Source organism: Lepidochelys kempii, chromosome 11 (assembly GCF_965140285.1).
Source record: "Lepidochelys kempii isolate rLepKem1 chromosome 11, rLepKem1.hap1, whole genome shotgun sequence".
In the NCBI taxonomy this organism is placed as follows: domain Eukaryota; kingdom Metazoa; phylum Chordata; order Testudines; family Cheloniidae; genus Lepidochelys; species Lepidochelys kempii.
In genome coordinates, this window is record NC_136390.1 from 79,105,802 (window position 1) to 79,121,718 (window position 15,917).

The 15,917-nt window shown below is 50.8% G+C and overlaps 1 protein-coding gene across 2 annotated transcripts in view; it reads right to left on the bottom strand.

Annotated features, from left to right (window-relative positions):
* Nucleotides 1–5,254: 5,254 nt before the first annotated feature.
* Nucleotides 5,255–15,917, bottom strand: part of FTCD (formimidoyltransferase cyclodeaminase) — a 39,142-nt gene continuing 28,479 nt past the window's right edge. For both annotated transcript variants that reach the window (XM_073306928.2, XM_073306929.2), the window contains 7 exons: nt 15,316–15,377; nt 13,590–13,719; nt 10,750–10,911; nt 9,387–9,430; nt 8,704–8,842; nt 7,665–7,760; nt 5,255–5,426 (listed from right to left, as the gene is read on the bottom strand). In XM_073306928.2, the coding sequence (XP_073163029.1) occupies nt 5,340–5,426; nt 7,665–7,760; nt 8,704–8,842; nt 9,387–9,430; nt 10,750–10,911; nt 13,590–13,719; nt 15,316–15,377 (720 nt within the window). In that variant the 3' untranslated portion in view covers nt 5,255–5,339. The remainder of the gene's footprint in view (nt 5,427–7,664; nt 7,761–8,703; nt 8,843–9,386; nt 9,431–10,749; nt 10,912–13,589; nt 13,720–15,315; nt 15,378–15,917) is intronic.

Below are 15,917 nucleotides of genomic sequence, written 5' to 3' on the forward strand. Positions count from 1 at the left end.
GTTTGCGTTGTTAAAACAGACGTTATGTTGCTACGAACATGTTTAGTGTGGAGACGTGAGGAAACGTGTTGGCTGCTGCATGCAGTGAACTCGCCTATGACCTCTGGATCCCATGGTGTGAAGTTATAATGAGTGTTTGCATTGTAAAGCTCTGTAACTGTGTAACTCCCCCATCAGGACAGCAGCGTTAAATGAGTGTAAGGAGCTGATCCTGCCCACAGAAACGCCCATTGAAACCAAATGAGCCATTGTGAAACGTCGAAGGACAACGACTGTGAATTGCTCCCCCCACACCCACGAAGAGGGGACCTGCGTGTGAGTTTGTCCCAAAGGCTGGAACTCTGGGGGAAGGAAGGAAGGAAAATGCCTGACAACACACTGGATCTCCCGATGCCTCATGGAATTCAGAGCAGGCAATACTTCTAAGCATAAGCCAGGGATCCCCACTTCCTAGCTTGGGTTCGCTCTGGAGGCCATAGAAACCGTGCACATTGCAGCAGTTTCTATTGCCTTTTGGAACTTAAGACTGTAGCTCATTTGTGTGTGTGTGTTTACCTGCTTTAACCTAGTAAATAACTCTCTCATTTCTTTTTCTCAGCTAATAAATCTTTCGTTAGTTTATTATAGGATTGGGTACAAGCATTGTCTTTGGGGAGAGATCTGAGGTACAATTGAGCTGGGGTAAGTGACTGGTCCTTTGGGAGTGGGAATAATCAGACTATTGTGACTTTTGGTGGAAGGGACCATCTATCACAAAGGCAGGCTCAGCTGTCTGTGACTCCATGGTAAGTCTGCTCTAGCACTTGAGTTCACACCGGATACTTGAGTCTACAACACACAACCCATTTGGGGTTTGTGCCCTGACTGCGAGCCACTCACGACAGCCTTACACGTAACAAGTCGTAATAACCTACAACAATCAATGTTTATGGGAAAAGGTTCGAAAGGGAGACAGACTGAATTTGACCAAAGTGGCCTACTGCTGTCATTCAAAGAGTGTATTAAGATCATGCTGGGTAAACCAGAACACCGTGAGACTGAAAATGTATGAACCAAAATTGGTAAGAACATAGGAGTGGCCACACAGGGTCAGACCAAAGGTCCATCTAGCCCAGCATCCTGTCTTCCGACTGTGATCAATGCCAGGTGCCCCAGAGGGAATGAACAGAACAGGGAATCATCAAGTGATCCATCCTCTGTTGTCCACTCACAGCATTTGGCAAACAGAGGCTAGGGACACCATCCCTGCCCATCTTGTGTTATGAGAAGAAGTAAATAACATTTCTTTTTTTACTTTCTCTGCACCAGTCATGATTTTATAGACTTCTATCATATCCTTTCTTAGTTGCCTCTTTTCCAACATATGGAAGCTGTTGCATACCCCTAATAATTTTTGTTGCCCTTCTCTGTACCTTTTCCAATTTAAATATTTTTTTTTGAGATGGGGCAAGCTGATCTGCATGCAGTATTCAAGGTGTGGGTGTACTGTGGATTTATATAGAGGCAGTATGATATTTTCTATTTTATTATCTATCCCTTTCCTCATGATTCTTAACACTCTGTACGCTTTTTTGACTGCCCACTGCACATTGAGTGGATGTTTTCAGAGAACCATCCACAATGATGCCAAGATCCCTTTCTTGACTGGTAACAGCTAATTTAGACCCCACCATTTTATATGTATAGTTGGGTTTATGCTTTCCAATGTACATTATTTTGCATTTATCAACATTGAATTTCATCTGCCATTTTGTTGCCCAATCACCCATTTTTGTGAGATTCTTTTATAACTCTTCTCAGTCTGCTTTGAGTAGTTTTGTATCATCTGCAGATTTTGCCACCTCACTGTTTACCCCTTTTTCCAGATCATTTATTAACATATTGAACAGCACCGGTCCCAGTACAGGGATAAGAGGGAAGGTCCTCTCATGGATCCCTAACTGGTTAAGAGATTGGAAACAAAGGGTAGGAATACATAGTCAGTTTTCAGAATGGAGAGAGGTAAATAGTCGTGTCCCCCAGGGGTCTGTACTGGGACCGGTCCTATTCAACATATTCATAAATGATCTGGGAAAAGGGGTAAACAGTGAGGTGCCAAAGTTTGCAGATGAAACAAAACTACTCAAGATAGTTACGTCCCAGGCAGACTGCGAAGAGCTACAGAGGGATCTCACTAACCTGGGTGACTGGGAAACAAAATGTTTGCAGTGTAGTTGTAGCCATGTCGGTCCCAGGATATTAGAGAGACAGGGTAGGTGAGGGAATATCTTTTATTGAACCAACTTCTGTTGGTGAGAGAGACATGCTTTCAAGCTACACAGAGCTCTTCTTCAGGTCTGGGAAAGGTACTCCCAGTGTCACAGCTAAGCACAAGGTTGAACAGATAGTTTAGCATAAGTAGTTAGCACATATTCTAAAGGACCATTCGAGGTGGAGTAACATGTTAACACCCCGGTAGTCAGAGGACAAAAAGAGGGGGTTAGTGGGTTACAGATTGTTGTAATCAGCCATAAATCCAGGGTCCATAAATCCAGGGTCTTTAGTAAGACCATGGTTTTTTGAGTCTAGCAAATGCTGAATTTAAGTACCAGGCGCGAAAGTGCTGTGCAGGTTTCCTTTGAGGATGAGGACTCAGAGGTTGGAGATAGAGTGATTGCTTTGTGAGAAGTGTTCACCCACAGGTGATGGGAACCTTCATCCAAGAGTGCAGTGATTGTCTGGTCTCACCCACACCGTTGTTATTTGGGGCAGTTAGGGCACTGGAGGAGGTACATCATATGTTGTGAGAGGCATGCATCAGACCCAGGGGTCTGGGCAACAAAATGGTAGGGGAAATTCACTCTTGTAATACAAAGTAATGCACATGGGATTATGTTTTCCGAACTATACATATAAAATGATGGGGTCTAAATTAGCTGTTACCACTCAAGAGAGAGATCTTGGAGTCATTGTGGGTAGTTCTCTGAAAACATCCACTCAATGTGCAGCGGCAGCCAAAAAAGCGAACAGAATGTTGGGAATCATAAAGACAGCGATAGATAATAAGACAGAAAATATCACATTGCCTCTATATAAATCCACGGTACGCCCACATCTTGAATACTGCATGTAGTTCTGGTCACCCCATCTCAAAAAAAGATATATTGGAATTGGTAAAGCTACAGAGAAGCACAACAAAAATTATTATTAGGGGTATGAAACAACTTCCATATGAGGAGAGATTAATAAGACCAGGACATTTCAGGTTGAAAAAGATGCGTAAGAGAAAATATGACAGAGGTCTATAAAATTGTGACTAGTGTGGAGAAAGTGAATAAGGAAGTGTTATTTACTCCTTCTCATAACACAAGAACTAGAGGCCACCCAATGAAATTAATAGGCAGGAGATTTAAACAAACATAAGGAAGTATTTCTTCACACAACGCACAGTCAATCTGTGGAACCAGTTGCCAGGGGATGTTGTGAAGGCCAGAACTATAGCAGGGTTCAAAAAAGAATGAAATAAGTTCATAGAGGCTAGGTCCATCGATGGCTATTAGCCAGGATGGGCAGCAGAGACACAACTCCATGCGCTGGGTGTCCCTAAACCTCGGACTGCCAGAAGTGGGGAGTGGATGACGGGGTGGATCACTCGATAAATTGCCCTGATCTGTTCATTCCCTCTGGGGCACCTGGCATTGGCCACTGTCAGAAGACCGGATACTGGGCTAGATGGACCACTGGTCTGACCCTGTATGGCCATTCTGAAGTAAGGACCTTACATTATCACACAATGGTGCACTGGGTCATTCTTTTCAAAGTTATCTGAAAGCACGATGAACTCCATGAAAGCGAGGGGGCTATGGAAAGTAAAGTACCACAGTCACTCTCCCTTTGCTTATAAGACCCATGAAACCAAATAGCTAAGGCGGTGAAAGAGTATCCATTGGATGCGTGGTTATTGTCCCCAGCTCTTCCTTCTTCAAAACACCTCCCCAAACTTTGGGGGAAGTTGGCTGTTGTCAGACAACAGGGCAGCTCTGACTTACGAGAAGCTGAAAGAAGAGAGGAGGCTTTTCATTCTTTGTAAAACTTCCTATCAGTCACTGGACCATGCCCTCTCGGCAAGGGCTGGCTGTGTTATCTTTGTCCTCACTGAGATCTGGTGTCGTGGGCTGCCTGGGACAGGAAGTGCTGAGCCGGATCACTCTCTCCTGTGGAAAGCCTTGCTGGAAGGGGTAGGGAGGCAGGGGGGCATGAGGTTTTCCTTACAAATTGCTCCACTGGTGGGATGGATTTGCCCCACAAACAGATCACAGAGCCTGTCTGCAAAGCCAGCAGTTCCCCAGGAGTTGCCTCAGCCCCGCTGTGGAGGTTCTGGGTGCTGGTCACCCCTGGCTCGCTGGCAGCTGTGCTGCCAGGCCCTTTCCCACCAGCAGAGCACCCAAGGTCGCCCCTCGCAGGAGGGTCCCGGCCACACTGGTCGTGGCGCCCCGTGTGTACGGGGACAGCCACAGATACCACCTGGCCTCTGCCGAGGCTAGAGCCACTGCCCTGGTGCGGCAGAGCCCATGTGCTGCATGTGAGATTCCCCACCCCCCCCCCCCCGAAAAGCCCTAAAATGCAGCCTATGAGGTCACAGGGGGAGAAATGAGCCTATTCCCCCGGAGCCCAGCCTCATTGCTGCAGCCCCACCCCCTCCAGAGGGCTAAACCAGGGCCGGCGGCCCCAGGCAGGGAGGGGGAGAGCTGGGCCACCATTACCCAGTCCCATCTCTCTTTGGCCCTCCAAGGCCTCACCTGTGCAGATGACGGCGACTCTGCAGCTTTGGGGGGGGACGGGGGGGGGAAGGGGCAGGGCAGGGGACAGCCACTCTGTGCTGCCTGCACCGCGTGGTAACAGGTGGAAATCCACCCCACAGCTGCAGCAAGGGGAAGGCTGGTGCTGCAGGGAGAACCCAGGGCCAAGCCACTGCATAGGAGCCATGCTGTTGCAGGGATGGGCAGGCCAGGCAGTAGGTAGAGGGAAAGGCGTCCCACGGGGAGCTGCAGGGCAGCTTCGAGTTCCCCACTGGTCAGCTCCCCTCCACGGCTCACGCTGCTTCCCTGGGAGGGTGTGATATCCCTTCCTACCACAAGCCCTGACCCAGAGTACTGGCCACCGGCCAGGGGTGAAGTCTGCGCTGGCCGCAGCCGTGGGCCCGTTACGGGACCGGAGAGCATGGTCTGTCTGGGCAAGGACAGCTGCCTCGTGACGAGACCACAAGAGGAGCGAGAACATTTCAGGTTTGTATTCTGTGCAGTCGGGCCCAGCCGAGCCTGGCCTCAGCCCTAGCACTGCCGAGGAGCGGCCCCCCTCTCTCACTGCCCCCGGCCCTCCAGCAGCTCCAGGATCAACGCCGCGCTCTGCTGGGCCTCCGCCAAGAAGCTGGAGACTCTGCCGTGCGTCTGTGTGTAAAAAGAAAGTGAATTGTTTCCCACTGAAAGGGCAGCGGAACTATTTCCTCTTCCCCACCCCCCGTCCCGGGGGTCCCCCCTCTGGCACTGTGTATATACCCCTCATCCCAGGAGGGGTCCCTTGTCAGATGTGGATGCAGCACACGGGGAGCTACGTTTCCAGAGCCTGCCCCGCGCCCCCAGCCTGAGGCGCGAGTGCCCACAGGCCAAAGAGGAGCTTCCCGCCCAATCCATTGTAACAGCTGAACGGGCCAGCACCCTCTCCCAGCAGGCTTCCCTTGCAGTTAACGGTTCGCGCTTCGGGACAAAACTCAGCCGTGATGTCAGTTACGTGTAGGGTTGCCCGGTGTCCGGTTTTTGACTGGACCGTCCTGTCGAAAAGGGACCTTGGCGGCTCCAGTCAGCACCACTGATGGGACTGTTAAAAGTCCGGTCGGTGCAGTGGGGCTAAGGCAGGCTCCCTACCCGGCTCTGTGCAACTCCCGGGACGCTGCCGGCGTCTGCCTCTGGCTCCTAGTCAGAGGGACAGCTCTGCGCACTGCCCCCACCCCCACACCCCAACCCCCTGCCCCATCCCAGATCCCCCTCCCACACCCTGAACCCCTCATTTCCGTCCCCACCCCAGACACTGCACCCCAGCCCAGAGCCCATACCCACAGCTGGAGTCCTCACTGCCACTCCCCCCTGCACCCCAACCCTCTGCTCCAGCCCCGTGAAAATGAGCGAGTGAGCGAGGGTGGGGGAGAGTGAGTGATGGAGGGAGTGGGATGGAGTGAGCAGGGGCATGGCCTCAGACAAGGGGAAGGGCAGGGCAAGGGTGTTCTGTTTTCTGCAAATAGAAAGTTGGCAACCCTAGTCAAGTGCATGGTGTAAATGGGTTCAAAGTGGGTGTGAGTGCTAATGTGGTTAAGGCAGCTGGCCTGAATTGGGCATTTAGTGGGTGAGCAGCATGAGAAGTCACTATTGGGCGAGGTCAGATAAGCAGCGCCCTCCCCCACCCCCCCCATCTCCTGATTCTTCAACACTTTCTCCCCAAAAGGGGCTCAGAGGCCTGTGGCTTTTGATGGTTCCAGCAGTAGGTAACATTTTCCAAAGCACCTAAGTGACTTAGGAGACTATGGCTCCGGATTTACACTCCTAAGTCACTTGGGAACTTTTGAAACTTGTGCCTAGCGGCTCAACAGCTTGTCACTTTCTGCAGGCCCCGGGCTCGTTTCTCTCCTCCCATCCTGCGGGTCTCAGTTTCCCCGTGCAAGGAGCCCAGCGCACAGTGGACCAGCACCGGAACAAGTGAGATTGGAAAGGAAATGAAAAACCTGTCCCTCCACAGGGCCACAGAGTATCCTCTGGTCCTTGCAGCAGGGAGTGTCACAGGATGGCAGGCGTACAAGTCGTTTTCCAGGCAGCAGGGCAATGGAGCTGGTGTGTTGGATGGCCCAACGAGCCAGGGCAAGAGATGCAGCATTTGTCTGAGCTCCCCTGATCTGGCTTCGGGAGGCTCCTGATTGCTATGGCGCCCTGAGATGCACCAGATACCACACAAGCGACACAGCCGGGCCGGGTGGCTCTGAGAAGGGGCCAGTGTTTCACTGGGATGGTGCAAGGTTGGAGTGTACTAACTGTGCTTCTCTCATACCCTTGAACTTGCCCATTGTTTTAAATTCCCGAAAGGGCAGGGGAGCAGCAGAAGAGCCCGTGCCCTGCAGGGGGCAAAGAGGCAGAGGCAGTGACCAGACTGCACTGGGTGGCACTGTGAATTACTCCCTGGGCTCTCCCTGGAAGGCTGAGGGACAGACTCAGCGTGCACGCCGTACACGGGGCTAAGCGGGCTGCTTCCCCCGCCGGAGCGAAGAACTACTTCGTGGGGCCTTTACCCCCCAGCAGGAGCTCCTGGGCCAGCCAGGGGGCAGGAGAGAGGGTGCTGGGGACAAGAGACAGCCTGTTCCTACATCCCAGCTATTCCCAGGCTGCCATAAGGACTACAGCACTCTGGCAGTAGACACAAGGTTAGGCAGCCCTCAGGGTAGGGGGCCCTACACTGGGCTCCCCCCTGGAGCAGGGATGAACTGGGGCACAGAGAGTATCCACAGGAGAGGTGTAATTCTAGCCTGCAGTGCCATCGCCTGACACATCTCTCCCGCACCGGGCAACAGCCCAGGGGCAGGTGACGGTTCAGACACATTACGCCTCCTCGGGAGGGCCTGGGGGACAACTGGAGGAGCGACCTACCTCCTTCCTGAAGGCTTCATCCGTTATATCTTTCAGGTTGGTCACCACATTGAAATAGGCACCAAACACTCCCGCTTCCAGTGCTTTAGCCGCCACCTGAATGCAAGCGTTAAAGGCGCGTGTGAGGAGCTACCTGAGTAGCTTACGTATGCCGGGCTGCCCCTTCCTTGCTGTAAATTGGCTCCTCCAACCTCAACAGCCTGAGGCTGATTTACACCCACAAAGATCTGGCCCAGGAAGTGGATCGTGTCCAGATACTGATACTCAGACCAACAATCCAAACTTCCCATGAGGTGGCACTTGTCAGCTGTAGATCTCAAAGGAGGAGAGCATTATTGTCCCCTCCCGACGGTCAACATTTTCTAAAGATGCCACTGGTTTTGGCCATCAGAACCTGCCAAAAATTTAGGCAGCTAAAATCAGTGGCTAACTTTGAACCCATTGGCTGAAGTGACTTGCCCAAACTCAGACAATGAGCCACTGGCAGCTCCTCCACCTCTCATTCTGGCAGCCTGGCCACTGGACCTTGCTGGTACAAGACAGCAGGGGATGTGGGACAGACTCTTGGGCACTGCACTTCCGTGGCAAGTCAGAAAAATTATGGCCACCACCGGGATTTTTCCACTGCTTGGGCAGAGAAATCCTCACACCATACTGTACTGGACAGATTGGTCCAGTGGTCAGGGCGCTTGCCTGGGACTTGGGAAACGTAGGATCAGTTCCCTGCTCAATCACAAATTTCTTGGGCAGGTCACTTAGTCTCTCTAGACCTGAGTTCCCCACCTGAACCATAGCAGTAATACGCTCCGGGGGAAGGTGAGGATTGCATTACAGATTGTAAGTGCTCAGTCTGGTGAGGGGAGTCATACAAGTACCAGTGATCGACAGACCGTTTGCTTCCTAACAACATAAACGAGAATCTGTACAAGTCCTCCCACTGCTCAAAGGCAGATTTCTTCCATTCTGCACTCCAGCTGGGCCAAACTTCTTAAAGAGCTGCGAAAGACTCGGAGCCCACTGCCAGCGCTCAGGCCAGTACCTGGAGATCTGATTTGCAAGCGAGGTTCCCATACTGAGCCATCTCTTTTAACATGGGCCACAAGGCGTTCACTTTCTCTGCCAGCGAGAAGGGGACACCTACAGCCTTCTTCAGCCCCTGCTGCATAGCAGCTGTGCGCCTGCGAAAGGCAAGACATAAAGTCAACCTGACTGCAAAAGGCAAGCAAGGAAACCATTGTGAGAAGGGGTGATATCGCACCATGGACACTAGTCTGGCCAAACCATTAGGCAAATACGCTGGTTTTAGGTTCTATTTGCTCATCCAAAAATGATCCACCCTGTGGTGAGTTAACAATATGCCTTTCCACAGAGCATGGGGCATACACAAAGAATGATTAACAAACACTGAAAGTAGGACAAATGTCCAAAAAAATCCACCCAAACGCCCACCATTCAGGGCAACTCACTGAGTCTGCTGCCCCCATAAGAAGCCTGAGGAAAGCCAAACTTTAGCTTTGCAGTATGGTGTGAGGATTTCCTTCTCTCTCTCACACACACACGCACAAAATGAGGGCCTGAGCCACAGCCCATTGAAGCCAATGAGAGCCCCTCCATTGACTTCAGTAGCTCTGGGTCAGGCCATTGGCCTTCAGCTCATTCCAGCGGCTACCCCAGGGGATCATACGCCAGAGTTTGTGTTTCAGCTCTTCACACAATACAAACTTTTCTCTCTCTTCTGGCGTGTTCTTAGGCAGCTTCATTGCATCCTGTTGAGAAACAAACAAACAAACATGCATCAGACCAAGGATGCTGGAGATGGAAGAACTATCCCAGATAAAGTACAGCTCCTTGAGCCTTCGCCCTTCCCCACTGCCTGACCCCAGCATGGGCCTGTCTGCACAAAGGGGGAATGTTTCCATCCGGGCGGCGTGTTTATATCCCACTGCTGGCTGAAGTGACATGCCAGACACCCTCCATTGAGGACGCTGCCCTGCGGTGCACAATAAAGTTGCCCGGCAGTTGCTTAGTCACATCAAGGCTGGGGCGGACCCTCAGTGTTGGGATGAAGAAGACAGAACTGCCCTCTTCTCTTTGCTCTTCTGCCTAGCCGAATGCTGGTGCCAGAGGGAATCTGTCCTACTGGGCACGGGAGGACATTCCTTGGTGTGCCACCCTTCCGGTCACTCTTTGCTGCGACTCTCAGCCTGAACACCTGTGGGAACGGATGGCACAGTGTGATGGCTGCAATGCAACCCTGGGGAGCCAGAGTGCAAAACTAGTGGGGCAGGGCCCCAGGAGCAGCTCTGGGCACCCTGGGCACTCAAGCAGGCTGTGGATCTGTGAGGGGCAGGCTCACAGGCTTTCTCTGCCCCTCGTCCCAGCCCACGTCATCCTCCCATTCAACTGGTTTGGGCTCGTTCTGTCATGGGTCTCTTCTTGTTACGCAGCAGCACCCTGGTGTGCCCTGTACGTATCTCTGTGCAGGAAGAGTCCTTTGCTTGCCTCTCTCCTCGCAGCCTGATCCGTGGAGCCGATCTCTCGGCACAGACAAGACAGCTAAATCGTGAGAGATTTTAGGATCCGCCTTTGATGTATCCTGTAAGGTCACTGGAATGTCATCCGCATGGATTTGGTTTGTTGTATTAATTTGGCTTTGGGGCTGTTCTTAGTTAGATACAATGCACCTTTCCTGAACTCTGGCTTATCGCACTGTTTCATTTCAGAATTCAGGGCCAGGCCCCCAGCTGGTTGAACTCTGCCCAGGCTCCCTGATCTTGATGGAGCTGCAGGGATTCACATTAGTGGAGAATCTGGTCCTCTCTACCTGTCATTATGTCTATGCCCAGGAGACATTGGCAAGCTCAGCCCTCCACCTAAGCAGGGCTAAGTAGGAAATCTACCACAGGCAACTATCAAGTCAGCCAAAATTTTGCAGAGAGTCCTAGCATAGCTCCTTAGCTTTACCCAGAGCATCACGCTATGGGAACGACCAGAGAGAGAGCAGGCTTGCGAGCAGCCTCCAGATATAAAGGGGTGAGAAATGGAGAGATGTGCAGCTTGTGCAGTGCTTAAAAACCTCACTCACCATGTAACTGCTGAAGGCAAGTGAGTCCGTGTCCACCATGACGATCAGCTCATTCATGGCCTGATGGAACGGAGGGATCAGCTTCCTCATGACCAATTCCAGTGCCTCAAACTGACGCTTCCCGTAGGACATCAGCCCCACCATGCAGCCCAGAGCTGCCCCCTGCAAGGAGACATGGTGAAAGCTCCACGCGCATGCTCTCCTCCAGCCACAAGAGACATTAACCTGAGTGGATTGCCATTGCCATTGCCATTCTCCCCACGACACACACACCACCATGCCCGCGACTGGACAAAGAGCCCCCAACCTGCCCAGGGGGAGTGCAGCGAGACACTCAGATGAAGGACGAGGGATACTTGGGCACTAAAGAACCAGCCAGGAAGCGCTATTTGGAAGAGCGCTGAATGTGAAGCCAGCAGTGAGACCATGCCAGACGCAGGCGAGTGAGTACAACAGTTACCACGTATCGCTTTCACGGGGCCACCGAGGAAGCTGATTTGCCACGTGCCATTGCCAAGAGGCCCACCAGCCCAGAGAGCACTCTGCACTGCCCGACAGCTGCTGGAAGGGGGCGCCTGCTCGTTACACGCACCTGGCTTCTGAGACTTCCTCAGTGACCTCAGCCAGGTGGCTACACTGGCCCAAATGCAAAGGTATTATTTGTCAAAGGCGATGAATGTCAGGGTCTGAATGAGCTCTCCCCTGCCATCTAGTGATCTAGAGGGGAAAAGACCTCACGAGCAGGCCACATTTGCATAGACACGCCTAATCTGCCAAGGTGCTCAGCAGGTGGATCTGCTTTGCCAAAGTGATCGATTTGGGCTGTTTTGGATTAAAATTCATTTTAGTGTTGGATACGCAGTAATGAAATGTCGTTCTTATTGTACGAGTAAAGGGCAGCAAAACAGCACTTAATATGTTCTACTTGAGGGGGGTCACCCTCACTTGCTAAGCACAGGTAGTGATGCCAAAGCCAAGTTCGGGGTGGGGGGGATGGGTGTTCTTGTCTGGAGGTGTAAGCTCTGTTTAAAAAGTCCTAGACACCATTTGATCCTCCCTGTAGTGTTTAAAGATGGAGATGATTGGATTCAACTGGGAGCCTTTGTTTCATCTACAGTAGAACCTCAGAGTTACAAACACCAGAGTTATGAACTGACCAGTCAACTACACACCTAATTTAGAACTGGAAGGGGGGAGTTTTAGCTCAGTGGTTTGAGCATTGGCCTGCTAAACCCAGGGTTGTGAGTTCAGTCCTTGAGGGGGCCATTTAGAGATCTGGGCCAAAAATTGGGGATTGGTCCTGCTTTGAGCAGAAGGTTGGACTAGATGACCTCCTGAGGACCCTTCCAACCCTGATATTCTATGATGCGGAATTAGGCAGCCGCAGAGACACACACAAAAAGCCAATACAGTTCAGTGCTGTGTTAAACATAAAGTACTAAAAAAAAATAGAATCATAGAATATCAGGGTTGGAAGAGACCTCAGGAAGTCATCTAGTCCAACCCCCTGCTCGAAGCAGGACCGATCCCCAATTAAATCATCCCAGCCAGGGCTTTGTCAAGCCTGACCTCAAAAACTTCCAAGGAAGGGGATTCCACCATCTCCCTAGGTAACGCATTCCAGTGTTTCACCACCCTCCTAGTGAAAAAGTTTTTCCTAATATCCAACCTAGACCTCCCCCACTGCATCTTGAGACCATTACTCCTTCTCCTGTCATCTGCTATCACTGAGAACAGTCGAGATCCATCCTCTTTGGAACCCCCTTTCAGATAGTTAAAAGCAGCTATCAAATCCCCCCTTATTCTTCTCTTCTGTAGACTAAACAATGCCAGTTCCCTCAGCCTCTCCTCGTAAGTGATGTGTTCCAGACCCCTAATCATTTTTGTTGCCCTTCACTGGACTCTCTCCAATTTCTCCACATCCTTCTTGTAGCGTGGGGCCCAAAACTGGACACAGTACTCCAGATGAGGCCTCACCAATGTCGAATAGAGGGGAACGATCACATCCCTCGATCTGCTGGCAGATCTGCAGTGTTCTGCAGTTCCATCACTTGGCCTGCTCCTTAGTTTTTAAGGTCAGGCTTGACAAAGCCCTGGCTGGGATGATTTAGTCGGGGATCGGTCCTGCTTGGAGCAGGGGGTGGGACTAGGTGACCTCCTGAGGTCCCTTCCAACCCTGATGTTCTATGATTCTAACACAGCGTGGCAGCTAGGGGAGCAGCCAGCGGCAAGCAGAAGAGTGGAGCCAGCAGAGACAGCGGTGAACAGTGGCAAAGGTGGCAGCAAGCAGCGGCGAGAACAATGGCAGCAAGTGAACAGCAGCAGAGGCCTCTTAGAGTCACCCGGGGCAATGTGTAGTTTTCCAGATGGGGGCTCGAGCCAGTTCTGGTGTGCACTGTTAAAGAGATTCCCCTAGATCCCAGAGATTCCCCTAGTGACCCCAGCCCCTGTTGCTGCCAACACCCCCTGGCAGACGAGCTACAGCAGGGGTTCTCAAACTGGGGGTCGGGACTCCTCAGGGGGTCGCAGGGTATTACATGGGGGGTCATGAGCTGTCAGCCTCCACACCAAACCCTGCTTTGCATCCAGCATTTATAATGGTGTTAAATATATTTAAAAGTGTTTTTAATTTATAACGGGGGGTCGCACTCAGAGGCTTGCGATGGGAAAGGGGTCACCGGTACAAAAGTTTGAGAAAGCTACAGTTTCTCCTACTACTCACTTGTGGACAATGTCAGTGTTTGACTTAGAGTGGGCTCCCGCCCCACCCAGGCAGGCTCTCCACCCCACAGGGAAGCAGTCGCCCTGCTGTAACACAGGAGAGCCAAGCGCGAACCTACCAGAGCAGACATTGCTGCAGACACCGATCCTCCCCCAGGAGCTGCTGACCTCGCACCAACGGCACGCACGAACGTGTGGAGAGACTTGGACACCAAGCCTCCATCTGCCTGGCCGCTCTGCACCAGGTACCTGCCAACAGCAAATCAGAAGGAACTCAGCCCTTCCCTGCTCCAGGCCAGAGTGTCAAGCAACTGCAGGGAAGCCAGGCTCTCTGAGCAGCCCCAACCATGCTCCGACGGCTCTTCCCAGCATGCCCTGACAATTCCTTTACCAGAAACCAGAACCGGGGTCCCATGTGGCACCCTCAGGCCTAGACCATCACAGCCAGGAGCTGCATTGAATTCACTGGGCCTTTCGGGGCTATATCTGTGGAGAGAAACTCCACCCCAGTTTCGGAAATGGAAACCAGCAGCAGCCTGTCCTGAAGGAGAACTGTTTATTCCAGGGCCTGTGTGGGGGAGCCCTTAGTGGAGACACTTCTGGCAGGAGGGATCATTCCTCTCTCCTGCAACGCATGAACCATCCCCACAAAAATCCAACTCTTCCCCTTTAAAAATCCCCTCCACTGCTCTGAGCAGAGGCATCTCGGCGCTGGCAGCAGTGCCATGAAATAAGAGGAGCTGCTCTTCGGGGCAGAGAAGGGACTGGGCACTGCCATGCTGCTCTTCTCAGGGGACAGCCACCAGCTGGGCTCACCCTGCAATGGCCAATGATGAGTGAGGGTGGGAGGGAGGCCGGAGGAGGGTATCCAGCTACAGAACAGTCCTCCAGAGTCTGACCAGCTCTAGGAAACACTGCAAACCCTTCCTCTTGGAAACAGCCCTTCCACAATAAACCAGAGACTCCATGAAGTCCTCTAGGAACTTTGCTCTTGCTAATGACTTTACATGCAAGGTGCTAGATACTATGGTGAAGGGAAGCAGCATACAACCCTGCAGGTGTGTCTGCACTGCGATTGGCAGGTGTGAGTGCAGCACGTGTAGACACCCACGTTGCTAAACTGGATATGCAGTGGCATGTTAAGCCAGGTACGCTGATTGCTAAGCAAACCCTGGATGCTCCTGATGGTGCTGTGTAAACCCAGCACTTCATTGTCCAGTACTAGAACTGGGCAGACACTGGAATTTCTTGCCTGTGGGAAATTCTGACATTATGAAGAAAAAAAAACGTTCTGAATTAGAACAAAAAGCCAAAAATTTGAAATTTCCTATGAAATCAAAATTCTGAAAAAGTTTGATTTTGGACCACTGAAAAGTTTCATTTCAATAAAGTCAGATTGTTTTGTTTTGATAAGGTAAAAATGTGTCATTTTGACAGTGTTTCATTTTATTTTTAACATATGTTATATATAAATATGTCAACTATTAAACGTAACATACATTATATTTTATTAAAAACTTAAAGTCAAAACAAAATTAAAGTGATAAAGTTGAACCAAAACTTTTTTACCTTATCTAAATGAAACATTTCAGGATTAGTGAAACAAAATGAGAAAATCAAAGCGATTCTTTTTGACTTTTTCCCATCAAAAATGTTGTTGAAATCAACATTTCATTGGGCAGCCAGGAGCATTTTAAACCCTGTAGGAACACAAATGAGTTCCAAATGGCATCCCAGGAAGATTGTGCTACTTTGGGATCTGAGCAACAGTAAATTGAGTCACCAGCTATTCTCCTGGGCTACAAACAAGGAGAGTGACAAAAAAAATGGACAAGGTGTCCATACTCAATAATGCGCTCCTGGGGGTTAAATGGAGACAAGGAATCCAGGCCCAGCCGGCTGACTACCTGAAATGAAGAAAGACACATTCATCAAGGCAAAGTCAACATATTAGCCTTGCTCACTTCTGGGGGAGAATATTCAGTTCCAGGGCTCATCAGATGGCCAGGAATTCCGAGCGAGTGATTTGATGTAAATATCCAGCCAGTAAGGACTGGCCTCACTTGGGACACTTGGGTCATGTACACGTTTCTAAAAATCAATGTTAAGTTTTTACAAGGAACAGTATCAAAGCTAGTAACCTACAATTGGTTCCAGCCATGAGTATGTTCTGATATCCATCCAAGCTGTCCGTCACCATCCTCATCATCATCATCGTAATTAACTAACTCTTATCTAGGCCTTTTCACCCACCCTATTCAAAATGCCTTAGCAAGACATTAACCCGAAGTGTGATATCAGAGCTAAACAAAACTGGTCCTTTTTGGTTCTAACGAAGCGTGACATGGCATTTGAAATACAGCACCATGTCTTTAAAACCCTGAAAGCTGATTCATTTTCTCTTTGTATATTATTTTTAAAGGGTACCATACATCATGATACCTACC